Below are 20844 nucleotides of genomic sequence, written 5' to 3' on the forward strand. Positions count from 1 at the left end.
TGACCTGACTCTCCAGCCTTACTGTGTATCCACACTACTCCTGCCAATTTACATAATGAAATGCTAAATGTCACTGTGTAATCCTTCTTCCAGGACACTTGTAAAGGTGTTAAGATTGACTCCATTTTGAGTATTTTTATTGTTAATAGTTCCATCCATGGGGACGGGGAAAACCTCATCATCATAGGACATTTTTAACTTTTCAAAGGGGTTGTACAGCTATTATCTCTGCCTATTCCTTAGAAATCTGCAGAGAGGGAAGATTTAATTTGAAAACTGAGAAAAACTGAAGCATGGAACAATGTTAGCTATCTCACATAAATCATTCAGTAACTAGCAGATCTGGGATTCAAATTTAGGTTCTTTTACCCTTAGTTCCCTCTGTGGTACCACATTCGCCCTTTTCACTTGTTTTTTGTAACTGCATATTTGGTATAGAATTGCAATCGTTAGCATTACCTCTGGAGCTCTTACCTAGAGATAGTCACTTTGACAATGTCATTATGTCTGAGAAATTGGCAGCACATAGATGCCAAGTTACATCCTGGCTGCCTGAGAAGGGGGCAGCTCTGGGCTCCCTGCTGTAGGAGGATAAAGTCTCTGGTCTCCCAGTGCTTCACGGTGGTTTGGTGAGAACAGCCTTGGCTACTGATTTTCCATGTTGTCTCTGGCTAGGCTGGGAGGACACAGGGATTCCAAATGACTTTTCAAAGTACACTTTTCTAAGGCTGTTTATTCTTTCTTTTCAGAGTCTAGAAGGAGGCTCATACCGGGGGAGCTTGAAAGACCCTGCGGGCTGCCTGAATGAGGGGATGGCCCCACCCACACCTCCTAGAAACCCAGAAGAAGAACAGAAAGCCAAGGCCCTGAGAGGCAGGATGTAAGTGGCTTCCCCAGATTTCTCCCTGTGGTGCATATGTGAGTGTGGTGGACAATGGGCAGAGGTTGGGGAGAATTCGAGAGGGGTTCCCCACGCTGTTTCCACTGACATCATTCATTCTAAGAGTCAGATCTGTGCAGCGTAGCACTGATAAACATTGAGCCACTTCGGCACTGACTTGATTGAAGATTAGGCTGAAGTATATTCTGTGAGATAGCAGCTATTACTGACAAAGTGTGGTTATAGGTCTGTTAGAAATTTGAAACAAGGTGATAAAAGGAAAATGGCAAAGTTGAGGAAACTATGAGACTGTTACTGAGGGCCTATAGAATCAGAGAATCTCTGACCGTGGCAGAAAGTCTGATAGTGGTCACCTAAGAAAACATTTCCCCAAATGTAGGAAAATTATATGTAGAGGAAGGAGCTGTTGTACCACCAAGCAGGTCCCGTCTCTACTCCTTCTCCAAAGGTTTTAATTTTGCATCTGTTTCTGGGATTAGTTCCAAGAGAACTTCTTCTCCACTTTGAATAGTTAGTGGTAAAATATAATTCATAGTGCAGAACAATCCCATGTTATGCAAGAGTTATCTATGTTGATATGAAGTCAATCTATTATTTGAACTGATCAAGAATATACCAGATACCACTAGTGCAAAAGCAGAACTCCTCCAAAACTTTCTTTCTTTTTTTTTTTTTTTTTTTTTTGAGACAAGGTCTTGCTTGGTCACCCAGACTAAAGTGCAGTGGCATGATCATAGCTCACTGCAGCCTTGACCTCTTGGGCTCAAGGGATCCTCTCGCCTCAGCCTCCCAGGTAGCTGGGACTACAGGTATGCACCACCATACCTGGCTAATTATTTTATTTTCTGCAGAGATGGAGTCTCGCTTTGTTGCCCTGGCTGGTCTGGAACTCCTAGGTTCAAGTAATCCTCCTGCCTCAGCCTCCCAAAGTGCTGGGATTGCAGGCAGGATCCACCGCACTTGGCCAACTTTTGTTTTCTTGTTTAGGGTTTGGCTCTATGTTGGAAGCAGAGCTGCTGATGAGTCTTAGACATAGCTCAGCAGTAGCAAGAATTGGGGAAGCAGGTGTGAAGGGTCCCTCCCTGTTGTTAATTAGCCTGCCTCTCTCTCTCAAATTCATCACTCCTTTAGCCTGGCCACAGACAGGAAAACTAGCAAAAATAAGTGAGGCCACAGGTCCTTCTGTTACCTGGAAATGTACGAAGTGTCTATTTATGAGTTTTTGTTTCCTAGGAAACAAAAGTGAGAACATCACAGTGAAGGCCTGGTGTGAAAGCAGGGCTATCATATCACTTCTTAGTGGAGATGAACAAGTAGCATGTAAATCCTGTAATTCCATATTTACCCACTCAGCTTTGTGAGTACTCAAGGGGAACCCGAAGAAGTTGGTAAATGGGATAGAGGTTGAGAAATGCCATCCCCAAAGGGAAATTTCCTAGGACTTGCACAAAGCTGAGTCTCCTTAGCTTCTCAGGTTGTTGTTACACAGGTGAGGTCATGTTGGAGCTGATGTCTTAGTCCTTTGTCAAGCCAAAGCAAAGCTTAAGTCAAGAAGGTGACCTCTGAGGTGGCAGGTGACCCTGGGCAAAGCCAGTCACTACTCTGAGCATGTAGGTTGAACTGGCCTTTGAGCAGTCATTTAAGCCATTGTCCAGATACAACAGGCCACAAAAGTTTGCTGTCTCTTTTGCCCACTTCACTCATCTCTTCTCCCTCTTCTCATTCTTGCCAAAATCCACACCTCTTCACATCCTGAGCTATCCTGGAAATACAGCTGTTAGAGTATCTCATTCCTCTTACTATATCTCATCCTTGTTCTATCCTGCTGGACTTTATGGTCATGATGAAAGGGTGGTGTAGAGGTGTTTCACTGTTAACCATATGTGGGGCCAGAGGCTGAGGGGTGTAGCGAACCAAGACTCAATCCAGAAGATGGCAGCAGGGCATCAAAGGGTTAAATGAGAGCTCCATGGAGAAAAGATGAACACAAATAGTCATTTGTCCAGGAGAAGAAAAAAGTTGAGAATGGAGTTACTTGTCTTCAAGTTTTAGTCATTCATTCAACAAATACCGGTCTAACACCAGTTATATACCATCAGTGGGATACATCACTGAATAAGACAAATAATAACAACAAAAGTCTTTGCTCTCATGGCAAGTTTAAATTCTAGTGGGAGAAATCAGACAATAAACAAAATAAATTATGTAGTATGTTGGAAACAAGAAAAAGAAAAAAAAATAGAGCAGTGTAAGGGAGATCCAGAGAAAAAATGAGGCCATGTTGCAATTTTAAATGGCCCTGGCATTTGCACAATGACTGGGGGAGGTAAGGAATTAGCCATAGAGAAAAAGTGTTCTCAAGAGAGAGAACAGCCGGTGCAATGAATCTAAGAGATTTTCTATAGAAGACCAGCCATTCCCTATCCCTGTGAAAGGAGGTTAGAAGTGGTTCTAACCTGTAGCTGAAATAATTTTCGTTGGACCAAAGAATAACATTTGTTTGTAAATAACTTCTACTAATAAGAACTTATCATGAAAAACATGCCTTGTTGTCAGTTCATTTGGCAATTAATTGTGCACTGCCTTGCGATGCCTGCAATTTAAATCCCTGATGTCACTTTTCAGAATGTCTTTTAATACGTCATGGTCTCCCCAGGTACTTCATTAACCCTTCAAGGGAAGAGATGACAGGTCCACTAGCAGCACCTAATACAGTTCCCTTCTCTAGAGGCTGAGAAGCCAAAGATAGTCCTCATCTGTCAGCAAATAGCTTAGGATAAAAATATCGCTTGGAGACAGAGAGCTGGACTTCATCTCCAGAGGGCCCTCCCAGCCCCACATTCCCACTCTAACTTTCCTGTGGGTTTTCTTTTGCCACTTTCTACTAGGCAGTAACTTGGGCCATGGTAAAGATATATTTAAATGCTTTTATTTGGCCTTGCCAGTTCCTTCCTGTGGCCTAAAACACACGATTGTCTGTGCTGGAGAGGGAGCTGTTGGAAATGCTGGGTGCACTGATAAAGAAGCGTGTGTTCCTCTGCTTCCTCCCTATTGCCCAGAGGCCCCCGCCCCAGGAATGTGGTGGCTTCTGGGGCTATACGGAGCAAGAATTTCAGATGAATTGCTTCCTGGGTTCAAAATGGTTACCACCCTTGTGCTGGGGTCCCACTTTGACATCTCAAAACTTTATCCCTTCTGCTACTTGGGCCCAAAATGCAATTGTGTGGTCCCCAGCAAAACTCGTTCCAATCAGATTGGAAGAGTTTGACTCCAGCAGGTTGCACAGCACCACCCTGCCCCTGTGCAAAACTATTAGCATTTTATGTAAAGCTCTTTGGCATCTGGACAAAAGACAGAAAGAGTGTTTGGGTTTGAGGCTTCAGGGACTCCCAAGAGCCAGTCAGAGTAGTTTACCAGGCAGTGGGCTGCTGGGAAAGAGCATGGTCTTTGGACTCTTACACAACTGGGTTCAAATCCTGACTCTGCTACTCACTTTATAATCATGGTCAGGCTACCTAATCTTTCTGTCTCTGCATTTTCATTTATATAAAATAGGCTTTACAATAGCTACCTTATTATAAGCATGGGAAAACCCACATGAAGGAAGTGGCACATAGTAAGTGGTAGAAAGAATTAACAAGAAAGAAACCAAGAGAGCAAATGTCCTTGTAATTGTTAAATCCTGCATCCTGGAGAAGGTAGGGATGCATTAAAGGTATGATGTTGGTGTGTCTGCAGTCCATCTTTCTGGCCTTGACTGGGGATCTTCTAGGCCAGTTACCATGGATACCTATCTGAATAATTGCAACTTTCATATCTTAAAAGCTTCACTTGGTATCTATCCATGTCTTGGAGGACTTACAGGTTGGTAATCAAATTGTCTTTCTCCTCTTGTTAAGTGAAGAATGGAGCTGAAATGAAGGAAGAAAAGTCTCATCTTTATCCCCTGCCGACCCTGGCCTCAAAGCTTTCAGAACTCAGTTTTGCCAAAATGGTTGTCATTCTTTCTGCCCTCTGTCTATATAATTGTTCAGCTGTAGGTGAGGGAGAAACACGTGAAAAATAGAAAGAAGAATGCTAGGTGCCGAGCGGCGTTTTTTGTGTGACTAATGTATGTCACCTGGGGACGTCCTTTCTGACCTTGGTGTCCTCAGCCCTTCAGTAGGGCCTCCTGTAGGGAAAGCATCCGTAAACATTTTCCCCAGGAGATAAATGTGGGTGTTTTAGGGGGTCTTGTCATAAAGGTGCCAAAGTAACTTTTCTGTGAACTTAAGTGAAGATTTTTGGCTTAACAATGAAGAGGAACACTCATTGTTCTTAATCTCCTGCTCAGGTTTGTCCTGAATGAGCTGGTACAGACAGAGAAAGACTATGTCAAGGATCTGGGGATTGTGGTGGAGGTAAGTAGAGGGTTCCAGGTGGGTCTGTGGTCACCCAACCAGGAGCACATTGGACCCTACCTAGGCCAAGGTGTTTTACTCTGATGGTTACATGTACTTTACTGTCTGAGCACTTGCAGAAATGAAAATAAAAATGGTAATAAGTAGAATATGTAGGCAATATTTTTCTTTTCCCCTTGAAATAAGCTATTTAGAGGGAGGTAGGGGCCCAAATGTTATAGCATTTCGGGGAGCCTCTTGATTAGAGTGGAACTCATTCCACTTTGTTTTAGGTGACCAAGCTATTGTCTTAAGAGCTTTTCTTTGATGTTTAATTATGTGGACATATATTCTTCAGAGCTATGAGCCACACAGGCATAAAACAGGTCATTCTTAGTGGAATCTTAGGGCTTATACACTTCCACAGATTTTAAGGATACGTGTGATAGCTAGCAAAAACACAGATAAAAGGAAAACCCACCAATGAGCAAGGTTGACAGGTCCACAGTTAAGGGTCAACTTGGTAGTAAATTAAACAACTCTAGCTCTGTAGGGATTCACTTACGAGGAACTTAGACACTTGGATGAAAAAAAAACCTGAGAAAATAAATGGCTAATTTGAGTGACTTAGAGCCCTATTGTTAATCATCTTGAAAGAACATGAAGTCTAAAAAGTATATGCCTACATTGCCTGCTGCTTCCTTACGTTTGGCCTGAGTCCCCATCCTGTGAAATCTGCTGACTTAGGGTTTTGTATTTGCTTACGTGAACCTTGGATAAACAGATTAACCAGGCACATAGAAGACCTAAATTTTAACTTATGAAAAGTTATTCTTGTCTTTTTGTGGGGCTGGCGGGGTGGAAGAGGTACAGCAGCTTCCATACGCAGTCCAGCCCAGGAGTAGAGGACGAGGGAATCTGGAGACTGGGAGGCTGAACTGCAGGGAACTCAGACATCATCGGTGCGATTATGGGACAAGTCTTCCAACACCCGGGTGCCTGGGTTTTCTTGTCTGTCAGATGGAGATAATGCTACCTGTCCAACCTCCAAACCTGATGTTAAACCAAAAATGAAATTCTGTATGATCGCATTTTATAGACTATAAAGTATTAGCATATTAAGACTTACTTCTAGGCCAGATGTATCTAATTCTGAGCCTTTACAGACCTGATTAACTTGGATTGGGAGAAGGAGGAGGGACAGCTTATTGTTTTCTTCTGTGCTCTGCTTAAGGGGACTGGAGACAAAGAAGGGGATCCTGAAACTCATAAAAGTTTTGTCCTTTGCTCTGCACCGGGCGTAAAAGACCTGGTTGAATAGTGAGAAACCATAGAAGCATTTGTCCTCAAACTCACGCAGAGAGTGTGGGCTCGCAGGGGTGCTGTGGTGTGTGGCACGGCCCAGAAAGCTTTCCTCTGAAAATATTGCTAGTAACAATTGCCTTTGCTGCTGCAGGGCTTCATGAAGAGAATAGAAGAAAAGGGTGTCCCTGAGGATATGCGAGGAAAGGACAAAATCGTGTTTGGAAATATTCATCAGATTTATGACTGGCATAAGGAGTAAGTGTTAACGCTGCCCCGAGGATCCAGTGTCCTGGGAACCCAGGACTTGCGTCCTCTTCCTGCGTCTGACTCAAGGGGTAGGGCTTAGGGGGGAGTCTTCTGTCACTCATCTTATTATTGAGAAATAATACAGTTCTGAATAATGTGGCTTCCTTCTCTTATCCCCTTTCTCCTTTTAGTTTTTTCCTGGCGGAACTGGAAAAGTGTATCCAGGAGCAAGACAGATTGGCACAGCTCTTTATTAAGCATGTGAGTGTCTCCCATTACCTCCTCCCCAACTCCTTCACTAGGCTCATTTATATTCATTTTAAAATCCTGGCCAGGCACAGTGGCTCACACCTGTAATTCCAACACTTCAAGAGGCCAAGGTGGGAGGATTGCTTGAGCCCAGGAATTGAGACCAGCCTGGGCAACATAGCGAGGCCCCCATCTCTACAAAGAATTTAAAAATTAACCAGGATTGGTGGCACATGCCTATAGTCCTAGCCACTTGTTGGGGGGCTGAGGCAAGATGATCGCTTGAGCCCGGGAGGTCAAGACTGCAGTGAGCCATGATGGCCCCACCCTGCACTCCAGCCTGAGTGACAGAGCGAGACGCTGTCTCAGAAGAAAAGTAAATAAAATTTCTTCTCTTCTGCTCTTCCTTGACTGACTTTCCTTCTCAGCCCTCTCTGAGTTTTTTTGTTTGTTTTTTTGACCACCATGGCGATTTGGAAAGTGGCTCTTGCCCACCACATTTATATCCCTGAGATTCAGCTGCCTTGGTGCCTCCCCAGGTGTGCCTTTGTCCTTCGTTCACGTGGAGGCCAGCACGGCACTCTGAGATTGAACAAAAGGCACAAGATGGCTGACTGTCCGCATGTCTCTCTCTGTTCTTTCAGGAACGGAAACTACATATCTACGTGTGGTATTGTCAGAATAAGCCGCGCTCAGAGTACATCGTTGCTGAGTATGACACCTACTTTGAGGTAAGCTGTGCAGGCTTTGCTGAACTGGGATGGGAGGAAAACTCAGGCCAAGACAGCCACTTTCAGAAATACCAGACATCATCCATCCATAGGTGACCCCCACACAGCACTGTTGACCCCTTCATGGCAGGAATAGCTGCCACAACGGAGAAAGCAACTTCTTAGCTAAATTCTCATAAGCACCTTCACTTGAGAGGAGCTGAGGTGGCCCAGTCTGGGTTCTGATTTGAGAAGCCCCTATTTGCAGAATAAGCCTGAACACACAGACAGTTTAAGAAGCTCCAGTTCTTCTTAAGTGACCCTGGAGCAGATTGTACCCACCAGTCCCCCAGGGACCACTTACTGAGGAGCCTTCTGTTGGTTGAAGGGTTTGCAGCCACTTCCTAGTCTCTGCTTGGCCTAGCCTGGGAGGATTGATTTTGTGGGGAGAAAGGCAGCACCATCACTTAGAAAGAGCACTCAGCTGAGTGTTGGGAGATCTAAGTTTAGGGCCCTGCTCCATAGGCTTGTGTGTCAAGGAGAAGCCCCTTTTCCCTGCCTTTGCCCTGAAGCAGTGGAGAGGATAAAGCCCCTCCAACTTGTCTCCCAGGACTGGGGTGAAGACCAAGGTGTGGAAGTACTCACTGTAAAAGCATGGGAGGAAGGCAAGAAGCCAGTGGTGATGTGTGTTACGTGTTGTTCATAACAAGTGAACAGTCCTCTGGGCAATTTTACCTCTCACATTGCTTAAAGATTCTTCAGCTTCATTGGAAAACATGCAGACCTGTCTTCTATGCCTTTGAACCCTGATTCGGAGCACCCCAGTTCTTCAGCTCCTTTTTCTTCTAATATTGCTGCCTGTGTTTCAGGAGGTAAAACAGGAGATAAATCAGAGGCTGACACTGAGTGACTTCCTCATCAAGCCCATTCAGAGAATAACAAAATACCAGTTGCTCCTCAAGGTAAGAAGCTGGGAGCCTGGGTCAGGGCTGGGGAAGGGTCCCTCAGGCTCAGAGCAGGTTAGCGTAGCGTTAGGCATTCTGCCTCCAGCACATTGTCCCAAAGGACTGTGAACTGTGGGAGGGGTGGTAGGTACGTGGGAACTTTTATCTGACTGCTGGTTACTCCATCAGCTTTGCCCCCAGATAAACTGCATGACTGTTCTTCCTGCCCTTAAGGTGGATTGTTACTTGATTCTCCTTTTTCAATTCACATTCTTACTTTGTCTCAATCATTGAATTGATACCTTGAAAAAATAATAAGAATATAAAATCAGAGTGAACTACAAGGGAGAAAGAAAGGGAAAGGCAAGGCTTAGGAACCTTAGATTAGTAATACCTAAAATTTGATTTTATATATATTTTTTATATATAAAATCAATATATTTTATATATAATCAATATATATCAAATATTATATATATTTATTTATATTTGAGGCAGGGTCTCACTCTGTCACCCAGGCTGCAGTGCAGTGGCACCATCATAGCTCACTGCAGCCTCAAATGCCTGAGCTCAAGCGATCCTCCCTTCTCAGCCTTGCAAGTAGCTAGGACAACAGGTGCATGCCATCATGCCTGGCTAATTTTTTATTTTTTCATAGAGACAGGGTCTCACTATGTTGCCCAGGCTGGTCTCCAACTCCTGGCCTCAAGCAATCCTCCCACCTCGGCCTCCCAAAGTGTTGAGATTACAGGCATGAGCCACTGTGCCCAGCCTAATTATATTTTAAACAATGGATTAACTTGATTCATCTTATGGAACTCGGAGGCTAAATAGGAAAGAGAGACTTAACTTTCCTTTCTCTCCTTTCTTGTCATAATCCCCCTTTCCTTCCGTCTTCCCTCCCTCTCACTCTTCCTTCTCCAATAGCTTTGAAATTTTGAGGCTGGGTGCAGTTGCTCACATCTGTAATGCCAGCACTTAGGGAGACCGAGGCAGGTGGATCACCTGAGGTCAGAGTTCGAGACCAACCTGACCAACATGGCAAAAACCCGTCTCTACCAAAAATACAAAAATTAGCTGGGTGTAGTGGCACTCGCCTATAATCCCAGCTACTCAAAAAGCTGAGGCAGGAGAATTGCTTGAACCTGGGAGGCAGAGGTTACAGTGAGCTGAAATCGCACCACTGCACTCCAGCCCGGGCAAAAGAGTGAGACTCTGTCTCAAAAAAAAAAAAAAGAAAAGAAAAGAAAAAAGAAAGTAAGAAAAGAAAAGAAAAAAGAAAAAGAAATTTTGAATATTCTGGGAGTTCTCTCTGTTATTACATCTTACATGACTCATAATTTCATTTCTCAGCTACTCGAAACCATTGCACCTCTGCTTGGAAGGAAAGTCTCCAGGGTGTTATTGTATTTTTATGATAAGTTGTTTCCCTGCTGTTTTACTAATTTTACCCTTTCCCACACTCCCCTGCTTCCCCTACTTGTTAGGACTTCCTGAGATACAGTGAGAAGGCTGGTTTGGAGTGCTCAGATATCGAGGTGAGTTTTCTGCTTGTAATGCTTGCTGTTCTTAGGGGCCATATTGGTTATCTCTCTCTAGAGGGGAAAAGATTGTCTCAGGAAGACCATGGATCCAGGTGCACCCCTCTCAGACAGTAAGAGGCTCTTGCAAACAGCTTTGTACCTGCTTGAGGAATGGCAAGTGTTAACACAGTGTTTCCTAGAGCTCGATAACATCTGTCCTGGGGTGGACTACAGCTTAGCCCCACTGTTCTTTAGGTTCCTGGTGACACATAGTAGGAAAGGGTAGCCCCTTAATATCCTTCAGAGATTAGATGTAAGTTGCACAAAAGCCTCAGTATGCAATTTTATTCGTGAAGGCAAGTATTATTTGAGTCAAACATATAAAGTATTCCATTTTCACCTCCCTATCCAAACCCTGCAGACTACTTCCAAGTGAAGTCCTTTGAGACAATGTTACCATGGGATTATTTTAAGCCAGAGAGGTTACAGACCATTCTGACAGATTATTTTAGTTTAAGACCTCTAGTGGCTCACAAGCCAGGCTAAGCTGTTGCCTGGGCAGCCAGGAAGCAACAGAGAGAAGAAAGAAAAATCTGAGAAGGCAAGGGACTTGATGAACAAAAACAGGAAGGTAGGGAAAGGAGGAGCTGAGTAATATTCCCCCAACATATGCTCAGTGACTGACATGGAGCCCCTGTGCTGAGGACCAACACCCCCTCTCTGGAACAGAAAGCCCCATACTCTCTGAGTAGACAGCAGGAACCAGCGTCCCTTCCTAGAATAAAGGAGCCACCAGAGATGAAGTCCCTGTTTTCCAGCACTGAATTACCAAGAGCTTCCTGCCTGAGTGCTGTTCCCCCTTCTGAGTGACGATTGTTCTTTCCCACAGAAAGCAGTGGAGTTAATGTGCCTTGTTCCCAAACGTTGCAATGACATGATGAATCTAGGACGTCTGCAGGGCTTCGAGGTGAGTCTTTAAGAATGCGTCTAAGCGGCCGGGCGCGGTGGCTCAAGCCTGTAATCCCAGCACTTTGGGAGGCCGAGACGGGCAGATCACGAGGTCAGGAGATCGAGACCATCCTGGCTAACACAGTGAAACCCCGTCTCTACTAAAAATACAAAAAACTAGCTGGGCGAGGTGGCGGGCGCCTGTAGTCCCAGCTACTCTGGAGGCTGAGGCAGGAGAATGGCGTAAACCCGGGAGGCGGAGCTTGCAGTGAGCTGAGATCCAGCCACTGTACTCCAGCCTGGGCGACAGAGCGACAGTCCGTCTCAAAAAAAAAAAAAAAAAAAAAAAAAAAGAATGCGTCTAAGCCCACTCTCTCCAGGACAGTAGGAGTCCAAGCTGTTGCGGCTTCCTCCCTCCGAAGCCCTGTGTCCTGCCTCTGCCTCCTTCATTCACTCACCACTATGCCTTCATGCCTGGGCCTCTCTGGTTCACAGTCCTGGAAGTTGCATCTCTTTAGGAAGTCGAGCAGTAGGGAGGTCATAAGAAGTTACAGAGCATTTGGCCAAACCAAAGTCAAAATTCCAAGGAGATTGGAAAGACCCAGAGTTCTTTTTTTTTTTTTGAGATAGAGTTTTGCTGTTGTTGCCCAGGCTGGAGTGCAATGGCGACACAACCTCTGCCTTCCGGGTTCAAGCGATTCTCCTGCCTCAGCTTCCCAAGTAGCCAGGATTACAGGCGTGCGCTACCACACCTGCCTAATTTTTTGTGTTTTTAGTAGAGACAGGGTTTCTCCATGTTGGTCAGGCTGGTCTTGAACTGACCTCAGGTGATCCCCTGCCTCAGCCTTCCAAAGTGCTGGGATTACAGGCATGAGCCACCGCTCCCAATGTTTCCTTTTTTTTTTTTTTTTTTTAATAAGCACATCAATCATATTCTATTAGGGCTCACTTGCATGACTCTTCACTTTAACTTGATTGCCTCTGTAAAGACCCCATTTCCCACTAAGGTGACATGCTGACATTCTGGCACTTTAGGGGCTAGGACTTCAACATAGGAATTGATGAGGGGCATGGAAGGAGAGAAAACACAATTCAGCCCATAACAGTGGACCTTTGAAGAGCAAATTGACTTTCTAATTTAAACTGAATAACTGACTGTTATTAATGTATATCCAAACCTAATAAATTAGCCACACATAATATGTTTTTAAGATTAATATGATAAAATTGGAACTGACACAATTATTGATTGGTACCTAGTAGTTATTGATCCCTTTAGAGAAAGATGTGTATCTTCTATTTCCCAGCGGTCCGAAACCTAAGCTTTCATTATTCCTTTTTTGGGGCAAATGGATTCCTAGAATTTGAGATAACTAAGAAATAAATGGCTTGTTTTTTTTCTGGCTACACTGGAATGGAATAGATACAAGACAGATATATAGTTGACTCATACTCATACCACTGTATGAGTAATTTAGGGGATAGTGTATTTAAGTTTGGGTTCATGCATTGGATTCATGACATTCTTGAGCCAAATTCTCTTCTCCTGCTTGCCCTTCCAGCCCATCCCATGTGTCCCTGTCTGGTTTTCATGCTTTGCTGTGACAGGAACTATGTGGATGGTTTTCTTTGCTGTGCGTTTTTCATAAGCTCTTGATCTTCCAAAGCAGGCCGGAGGCATTAGTATAAGCAGGGTTACTCGGCAGATACACACTGAGTTCTTAACCATTTTTCTTCAGTCATACTGGGTGGAGTTTTATACTTTTTCCCTTGGCATTACATCAGGTCGGAGGCTATACTGAACAAACCAAGAGATCCCTTTTGCTCTTCAACCTTGAAGACCCCTTGTTTTCTGAACAGGAGACTAACTGCTTCTCTGGGTCTCTGGAGGAAGTGACCACTGGCAGGAGGAGTGGCATCTGATTGTGCTGTCTGCCCCAAGTTAAACTTCATAGGAGCTATGTTGTACATGTGCATGTGCGTGTGTGTGCGTCCATGTAAGGGCACACACAAGCACGGAATCAAGCTTTTAAGTTAAGCACTGCTCTCTCCTGTTTTTGTCAAGCCACCAGAACCTGCTTTTGGCATTCCTTCAGCTAACTGGGAACGGCAGTGAGCATGTGTCTATTCTCTCAGCCCATGGCTTTGAGCTTGAGAGAAGTTAGAGCCTCCTCTTTTAAATTCCCCCCCACTTTCAAATCCTTTGGCTTTCCCTTTGATGCTGGCCGAGCTATAAGCCATGATAGGTTCTTATGTAATATTAATAGAGCTTTCCTGGCTAGCTGGTCACTGGCTTAATATTAACTCTGGACCAGGGTAGAGATAAGCCTGTTTGGCTGCTGACATTGGCAGTAAGGAGCCATGATCCAAGCAGAGGGCAGGCACCTCTCAGGAACACAAAAGAAAAATAACCCCTCTGCTGGGTAGTGTTTGGAATAAGGCATCACATGAAGGGAATGGCCACATTTGCGCCGAAGGGCAGAGTTGTCGCCTGAGACAGAGTACTTGCATTTCAGAGGAGGCCCTCAGATTGCTCTCTCTGATGTCAGGGTCTTCTTGTTGCAAAGCAATAGAAATGCAAGGTGCTCTGACAGAGTCTGGGAAGACTTTCTGGGTTGGGCCATATTCCCTTTGAAGCTGTGAAGATGTCTCTGAAAATCTCATTAGAAACTGACAAACCAAAAAGGTTCTGCCTCCTCAGTTAGGTGTCAGGTGGCCTAGTAGCTAGAATCATTTTTATTTTTATTTTATTAATTTTTTAAAAATTAATTTATATGTATATTTATTTTGGTACAGAATCTCGCTCTGTTGCCCAGGTTGGAGTGAAGTGGTGCAATTTCGGCTCACCACAAGCTCTGCCTCCCAGGTTCAAGTGATCTTCGTGCCTCAGCCTCCCCATAGCTGGGACTACAGGCACACACCACCATACCCAGCTAATTTTTATATTTTTAGTAGAGATGGGGTTTTGCCATGTTGGGCAGGCTGGTCTCGAACTCCTGACCTCAGGTAATCCACCTGCCTTGGCCTCCCAAAGTTCTGGGATTACAGGCATGAGCCACCGCACCACCCTGGAGTCATTTTTAGAAGAATCACAGAACCCAGAAAAGTATCTACCAGCTTATAAAATGTGGAGACCTATCTACAGTACCCCCAACTTTACCTGTTGGCCTATAACTAGAAACTAAGATTGCAGAATTTCCCCATCCTAAAATAATTGAAGAAGAGAGGAGAGTGACTTATCCGAATATTTGTGGTCCTGCCTTTATCACTTCCCTTGTCTACAAGTGAGTTCAAGGTTGGTGGCCATGAGAATGCCCTTGGTCCTTGGCCCATACTGCAAAGGCACCAGGCAGGCACAGTTCTCAGAGCTCTGAGGATGGAAAGGCCACTTGTAGCTCCAAGTGTCACCTACTTTCCATTGTCCTTTCAATAAAAAACAAGAAGGACCAGGATTATGACTTTTCTGCTAATAATATTACCTTCCTGCCTTCTGGCATTTGCCTGGAGCTGTTTCTCAGGGGTTCCACAGCTTGCTTTCCCTTTCCCTCCAGGGCCCTTGTGTGAGCAGGAAAGTGGCCAAGGTCAGCCCCTGGATGAGTGGGTGGGTCCCAATTCAGTCTCTTCCTAGGGCCCTGAGGATTTTGATGTCAGATCTGTTGTCCATATCCCCAGATGGGGAGGTTCTGTGGACCCAGAAGGCAGTGGCCATCTCCCCATTTTTCATTCACTTCACCCCAGCCCCTCTTTCCTTCAGGGCACCCTGACTGCTCAGGGGAAGCTGCTACAGCAGGACACATTCTATGTGATTGAGCTGGATGCAGGCATGCAGTCCCGGACCAAAGAGAGGCGCGTGTTCCTCTTCGAGCAGATTGTCATCTTCAGTGAACTGCTCAGGAAGGGATCCCTCACCCCTGGCTACATGTTCAAAAGGAGTATCAAGGTGAGGATCCCAATGGTGATATGAAGGGGCAAGGAAGAGCCCAGTTCTTGGGAGCTGCTTCCCTAAGACAAGGCACTGGAGTTGTGACATCCAGAACCATGATCTTTCAGCCTAATAACCTTCGGTCATGGAGGTTGAATGACAGTGATTATCTGTGAAGCTGAGGTGACAGGCTGAGCCAGTCTCCAGCATGATCCTGCAGGTTCCCTGGGACCGTGTCACTCACCCAGAGACAAAAACCTAAGTACTGTCCTGCTAGATCCAGGGCAAAATTTGGAAGCTTGTCCTGAAATAGAGACTTTAACGAACAGTAATATGTTGCTGATTTTTTAAAAATCTCTTAAATATAAAAAGGATCAACTTGTTTTCTTCCAGATGAATTACTTGGTCCTGGAGGAGAATGTGGACAATGATCCCTGCAAGTTTGCACTCATGAACCGAGAGACTTCTGAGAGGGTCATTCTGCAAGCTGCCAACGCTGACATCCAGCAGGCCTGGGTGCAGGACATCAATCAAGTCTTAGAAACACAGCGAGACTTTTTGAATGGTGGGTGCTGGGCTTGGTTTCTTGCAGGGCCATGTCAGGGGACTCCACAACTTCTGAGCTTCCTTGGGTCTGGGTTCATGGTGAGTTATGAACCCAGATCACAGTGTATGGAACTCCAACTTTGTAGTTTTCAGAAACACTTTTGAATTTTTCTGAATCTGAATACACAAGAAGAACAGATAGGGTATGAAAAAGAAGCTCCATCATTCTCATAGAAGAGATTTCGCTTATGGGACACAGGGTATATGTCTTGTTGCCATCACTACCGCCTGGTACTAATTTGGGCAAAAGTCTGAGGTAGGCATATCCTCTGTGTCTAAGGGGCCAGGGCCGGCTAGAAATGACATGTGTTTTTCTACTTTTCATAGCTTCTCTAGTGTTAACTAGAGACAAATGAGAATTTGGCCAATCAGTTCAAATCCCTCCTCTGCTCCCAACAGTGTGAGAGCCTAAATAAGCCACGTTGCTAGCCAGCCTTACCCCTTTTAAATGAGAGATGATTGCTAACTTTAAATTTCTGCAATACCCTGAAACTTCCTAGAAGAAAATTGGTGGTTACGCAGAGGGTGTAGCTCTCTGTGGCCCTTGCAGGAGCTCCCTCATGGGTGGTGTGAACTGGAGTGAAGTAGAGTTGCCACTTTATATATATTTCTTTATTTTTTCCTCTGCTGGGGTTTTCTTCACACTGAGCTTGGCATGGGAAAGGGGTGTGCGATTTTAAACTAGTGGCTGATCTCTGCTGACTTGGTTAGCTCTGACGTCTAACCAAGCAGAAACAGAGCTTATAGTTGAATGCAAAATGTAACTAGTAATGAAGTAAACCTGAAGGCTCAGCAAGCACATATGCCTGGATAGACACACACACACACACACACACACACACACACAAAACCATCTTTGGGTATACCACCTCTTCCTGCCTGTCCTGAGATCTATACTACATGGCCATATGTGCTCACTTGAGTGCACACAAAGGTACACACATGTACACACGTACAGGCCCACCCTTGGGTGTGTCACATTTTCATGCCAGTACTAGGATCTGGACTCTCAAATGATCCAGATACAGCATGTTCTGGGTGTCTAGAATGGAACTAAATGCTGAAGGGAAAGATAAAAGGTGACATACGAGTTGAAGACCTTGAGCAGATCATGACATTTCTCTGGACCTTGTGACTGGTTTTGTGAAAAAGAGAGTTCAGGTAGATATACTCTGCCCATGCTGGCATGCTCCGTGATGAACCAGTCTTCCTGGAAGCAGGAAACCTGGCATCCTCCCTACAATATCAGTTTCCCTATATTATAAGGGATTTAGCACAGTGTTTTAAAGACAAATAGAAGGAGATCATGTAACAGGATGCCATGACTTTTTAAGATAGAACATGAGACTTCAAAGCAATTTTGCACTTACAGAAAGTATTTTTGGGCCAGGCTCCTGGCCCTCAACTGTAAAAAAAATTTGGTGAAAGGCAACTAGACTAAGTGATCTCTAGGATTCTTTTCACTCTAAAATATCTAAAATTAAACACCAGCCCAGCCCTGAGGGATGGTCATGAAAGTTGTGTATGGCTTATGATTTCTGAATATATGACTTCAAATGAACACTTTTGTTGATAAAATAATTTTATGCAAAAATGTGTGCATATATAAAATATATCCATTTAAATTGCATTCTATTAATTAGGAGTTTCCGATAGATTCTAAGTGGAAATTAGGAATTTTTAAAAATTCATCAATTTGGGACAAAAGAAAAATAAGGTATAACGGTAAGTTGAAACAAGAAGTTACTGACATAACAATAATGGCTCCTGTATATTGAATTCTTGCTCTGTGTCAGGCACTATGCTAAGCATTTTACATGGGTTTTCACATTTAATCCTCACGTCAACATGGAGAGGTAAGTACTCTCGTCCTACTTTTTTTCAAGTGAGGAAAAGGAGATTCAGAACTTGTCCAAGGTCACAGAAACAGTGAGCGATAGAAACAGGACTTGAATCCACAGCTACAGGACTTCAAATTAAGGTTGTGAACCACAGAACTGCAGTATAGGTGCTAGTGTTAAAGCACTCATTTATTTAATTATGTTCTCCCTAGCAACCAAAGTGAAGAAAGAAACAGGATCAGACATAAGACACTGTATCGATCAGTCAAAAACAAACTCTGTAGGGATGCAGTTTTCTTGATTCTGAGAATTAAGTTATGCCAATGGAGGTTGGTGAAAGAATACAGGCTGTCCATTTAGCTTATTTAAGAAGGCATACTATTTTCAAATGTTTTAGCACAATTATTGTAAATAACCAGGTAATATCACAATTCCATATGATGGGAATTGATTCATAAAATCAGTTTGATAAGGCCTACTTTATAACTCTGCTATGTACTTAGAACTTGGAACTGTATTTATTTAGGCATAGTCAATGATTCAGACCTTTACTTGGTTCCAAGAGACCTTTCGCCTAATGAATCATGGAGATACAGTCAGCCCTTGGTATCCACAGGGAATTGGTTCCAAGACCTCCCGAGGATACCAGAGTCTGTGGATGCTCAAGTCCCTTACATAAAATGGCATAGTGTTTGCATATGACCTATGTACATCATCCTGTATACTTCAAATCATCTTTAGATTGTTTATAATACCTAATATAATGTATATGATGTGTAAATAATTGTTATACTATATTGTTTACAGAATGAAAAGAAAAAAAAACTCTGTACATGTTGAGTACAGACTACAACCATCTTTTTTCTATCTTTTTCCCCCATATATATATATATATAAATTTTTTTTTTTTTTTTTGGAGACAGAGTCTCACTCTGTCACCCAGGCTGGAGTGCAGTGGCAAGATCTCAGTTCACTGCAAATCTCCACCTCCTGGGTTCAAGCGATTCTCGTGCCTCAGCCTGCTGAGAAGCTGGGATTACAGGCGTATGCCACCACGCCTGGCTAATTTTTGTATTTTTAGTAGAGACAAGGTTTCAAGTGATCCACCCGCCTTGGCCTCCCAAAGTGCTGGGATTATAGGCGTGCACCACTGCGCCTGGCCTTTCCCATATATTTTCAACCCGCAGTTGGTTGGATCCATGGTTGTGGAGCCCGCAGATACAGTGGGCTGACTGTGTTACCGAAGTAGGTTATCATCTCCTAAATACTTAATGCCCACAAAACACTTCTCAGTGAGAGAGGCAGTGCTCTGGTGGGCCCGTTATTACTTTGACACATACAAGAGACAAGGATGTGATGATGGACCAGGGCCAGGCTTCTACTTACAGAGATGTGTGCAGGTATCTCAGAGCCAATCTTTCCTTCTGAGACCTCAGATAGAAAGGAAGTGTGGCCCTATGTTGAGTCCTGTTGAGGTATGTACCTATCACAGTAGCAACATCCTTATAATTGAGAAGTTCTCTGGGCCCCAGGTGTTCACTCACTTAAATAGTTGTTACAGTGCAAACTGATAAAAATGACATAATCAGTCAACCCTTGAAGTCATTCTTAAAGAATTGGACCTGTATGGCATTTGCCTGGCTCTCCCTCTGTAGTTCTCAGACCTTACAACCTTGTTACCGTAAACTCAATAAAACAACGCTCCAGTCTTCCCCTTCACATCAGCTTGTTCTCCTGTCTTCTGAGTTCCACTGACTGCCATCCTCCAAGTCTCCAAACCCGAGCCATGCTCGATTCTTGCATTGCTTTCCCACCTAGGCTGTCACAGTCTCGTCTCTCCCGACCTCACCACAGCCGCATCTATTCCACATCCCCCGGTCCCGCTCTCCTAGACCTTCTGCCTCTCGTTTTTACCATTCCATGACCTCTGAATTAGACAAGAAGCCTTCTGTCTCCAGTCCCTCCTCCTAACCACTGCAAGGTTAATGTGGCTCTCTGATGATAGAATCTGAATTTAAAGCTTTAAAGTTCATTCCATCCAGTTACTTTTCATGACCTTCAAAATTTGGTCCAGATTCACTGGCCTCACTTTCTAGACTTTTCATACCATGGCATGTCCCACCTCACAGACCTTTCTCGTTTCCTCTTCCTCCAGGGAGACCCAAGGCCCTAGGCATTCTGACTACTTCCTGTTCCCCCTCACCAGCATGTCACACTTGCTTCCTTCCTCCAGCCTAAGTGCCAGAGTCTGGCCACAGTTCTCTTCCAAAGCTCTTTGTCACCACCACCACCACACGTATTACAGAGCCTTCTCTCTCTTTGCACAACCCTTGGCACCTCACATATGGCACCATTTTGTTTTTTGTATTTTCATTATTTAGGTAGATGTCTTAGTTCTCACATTGCCTTAAAATCAAGGGTAGTGTTTTTCTCACTTATCCACACGATGCCTAACACAAAGCCTTGGGCCTAAGAGGCCTCCAAATCCTTGTGGGATTCCCAATGCTTAGAGTAACCACCTGCTCTTACCCCACAGCACTGCAATCGCCCATTGAGTATCAGCGGAAAGAAAGGAGCACAGCTGTGATGAGGTCTCAACCTGCCAGGCTTCCCCAAGCCAGCCCCAGGCCCTACTCCTCTGTTCCTGTGGGCTCAGAGAAGCCCCCAAAGGGCTCCAGCTATAACCCACCTCTGCCTCCCCTGAAGATATCTACCTCCAATGGCAGTCCAGGGTTTGAATACCACCAGTCTGGGGACAAGTTCGAAGCCAGCAAGGTAAGTGACAACTCATTACTCCCACCCTTGTCACTACGAGGGCACAGCCTCAGGGGTTACTTTAGGAAGAGACAGAGTCTTGGTCTGTCACCCAGTCTGGAGTGCAGTGGCGTGATCTCAGCTCACTGCAACCTCTGCCTCCCAGGTTCAAGTGAATTCTCCTGTCTCAGCCTCCCGAGTAGCTGGGACTACAGGTGCCCCACCACACCCAGTTAATTTTTGTATTTTTAGTACAGATGGGGTTTCACCATGTTGGCCAGACTGGTCTCAAATTCCTGGCCTCAAGCGATATGGCCACTTCAGCCTCCCACAGTGCTGGGATTATAGGCGTGAACCACTGCACCCAGCCAGGAAGTGGCATCATTGAATGCTTGCTGATTATTTTAGCAGGAACAGCCCACTAAGTACAGTCTAGTCTCAATTTTGTTTTTCTTTCCCTATAAATTGGGTGAGTTATACCAGTTTCCTCTAGCAATCATAAAAAATGGATGATTT

The 20844-nt window shown here is 44.5% G+C and overlaps 1 protein-coding gene across 13 annotated transcripts in view; it reads left to right on the forward strand.

The window, feature by feature from the left end:
* The window catches only part of KALRN (kalirin RhoGEF kinase), a 707465-nt gene that overhangs the window by 634492 nt on the left and 52129 nt on the right, over positions 1-20844 (forward strand). For all 13 annotated transcript variants that reach the window (XM_030942180.1, XM_030942185.1, XM_030942189.1 and 10 more), the window contains 11 exons: positions 750-880; positions 5235-5301; positions 6737-6840; positions 7023-7092; positions 7725-7811; positions 8660-8752; positions 10222-10272; positions 11147-11224; positions 14960-15145; positions 15521-15692; positions 20111-20349. In XM_030942180.1, the coding sequence (XP_030798040.1) occupies positions 750-880; positions 5235-5301; positions 6737-6840; positions 7023-7092; positions 7725-7811; positions 8660-8752; positions 10222-10272; positions 11147-11224; positions 14960-15145; positions 15521-15692; positions 20111-20349 (1278 nt within the window). The remainder of the gene's footprint in view (positions 1-749; positions 881-5234; positions 5302-6736; positions 6841-7022; positions 7093-7724; positions 7812-8659; positions 8753-10221; positions 10273-11146; positions 11225-14959; positions 15146-15520; positions 15693-20110; positions 20350-20844) is intronic.

The sequence above is a fragment of the Rhinopithecus roxellana genome, chromosome 1, assembly GCF_007565055.1.
Source record: "Rhinopithecus roxellana isolate Shanxi Qingling chromosome 1, ASM756505v1, whole genome shotgun sequence".
NCBI lineage: Eukaryota > Metazoa > Chordata > Mammalia > Primates > Cercopithecidae > Rhinopithecus > Rhinopithecus roxellana.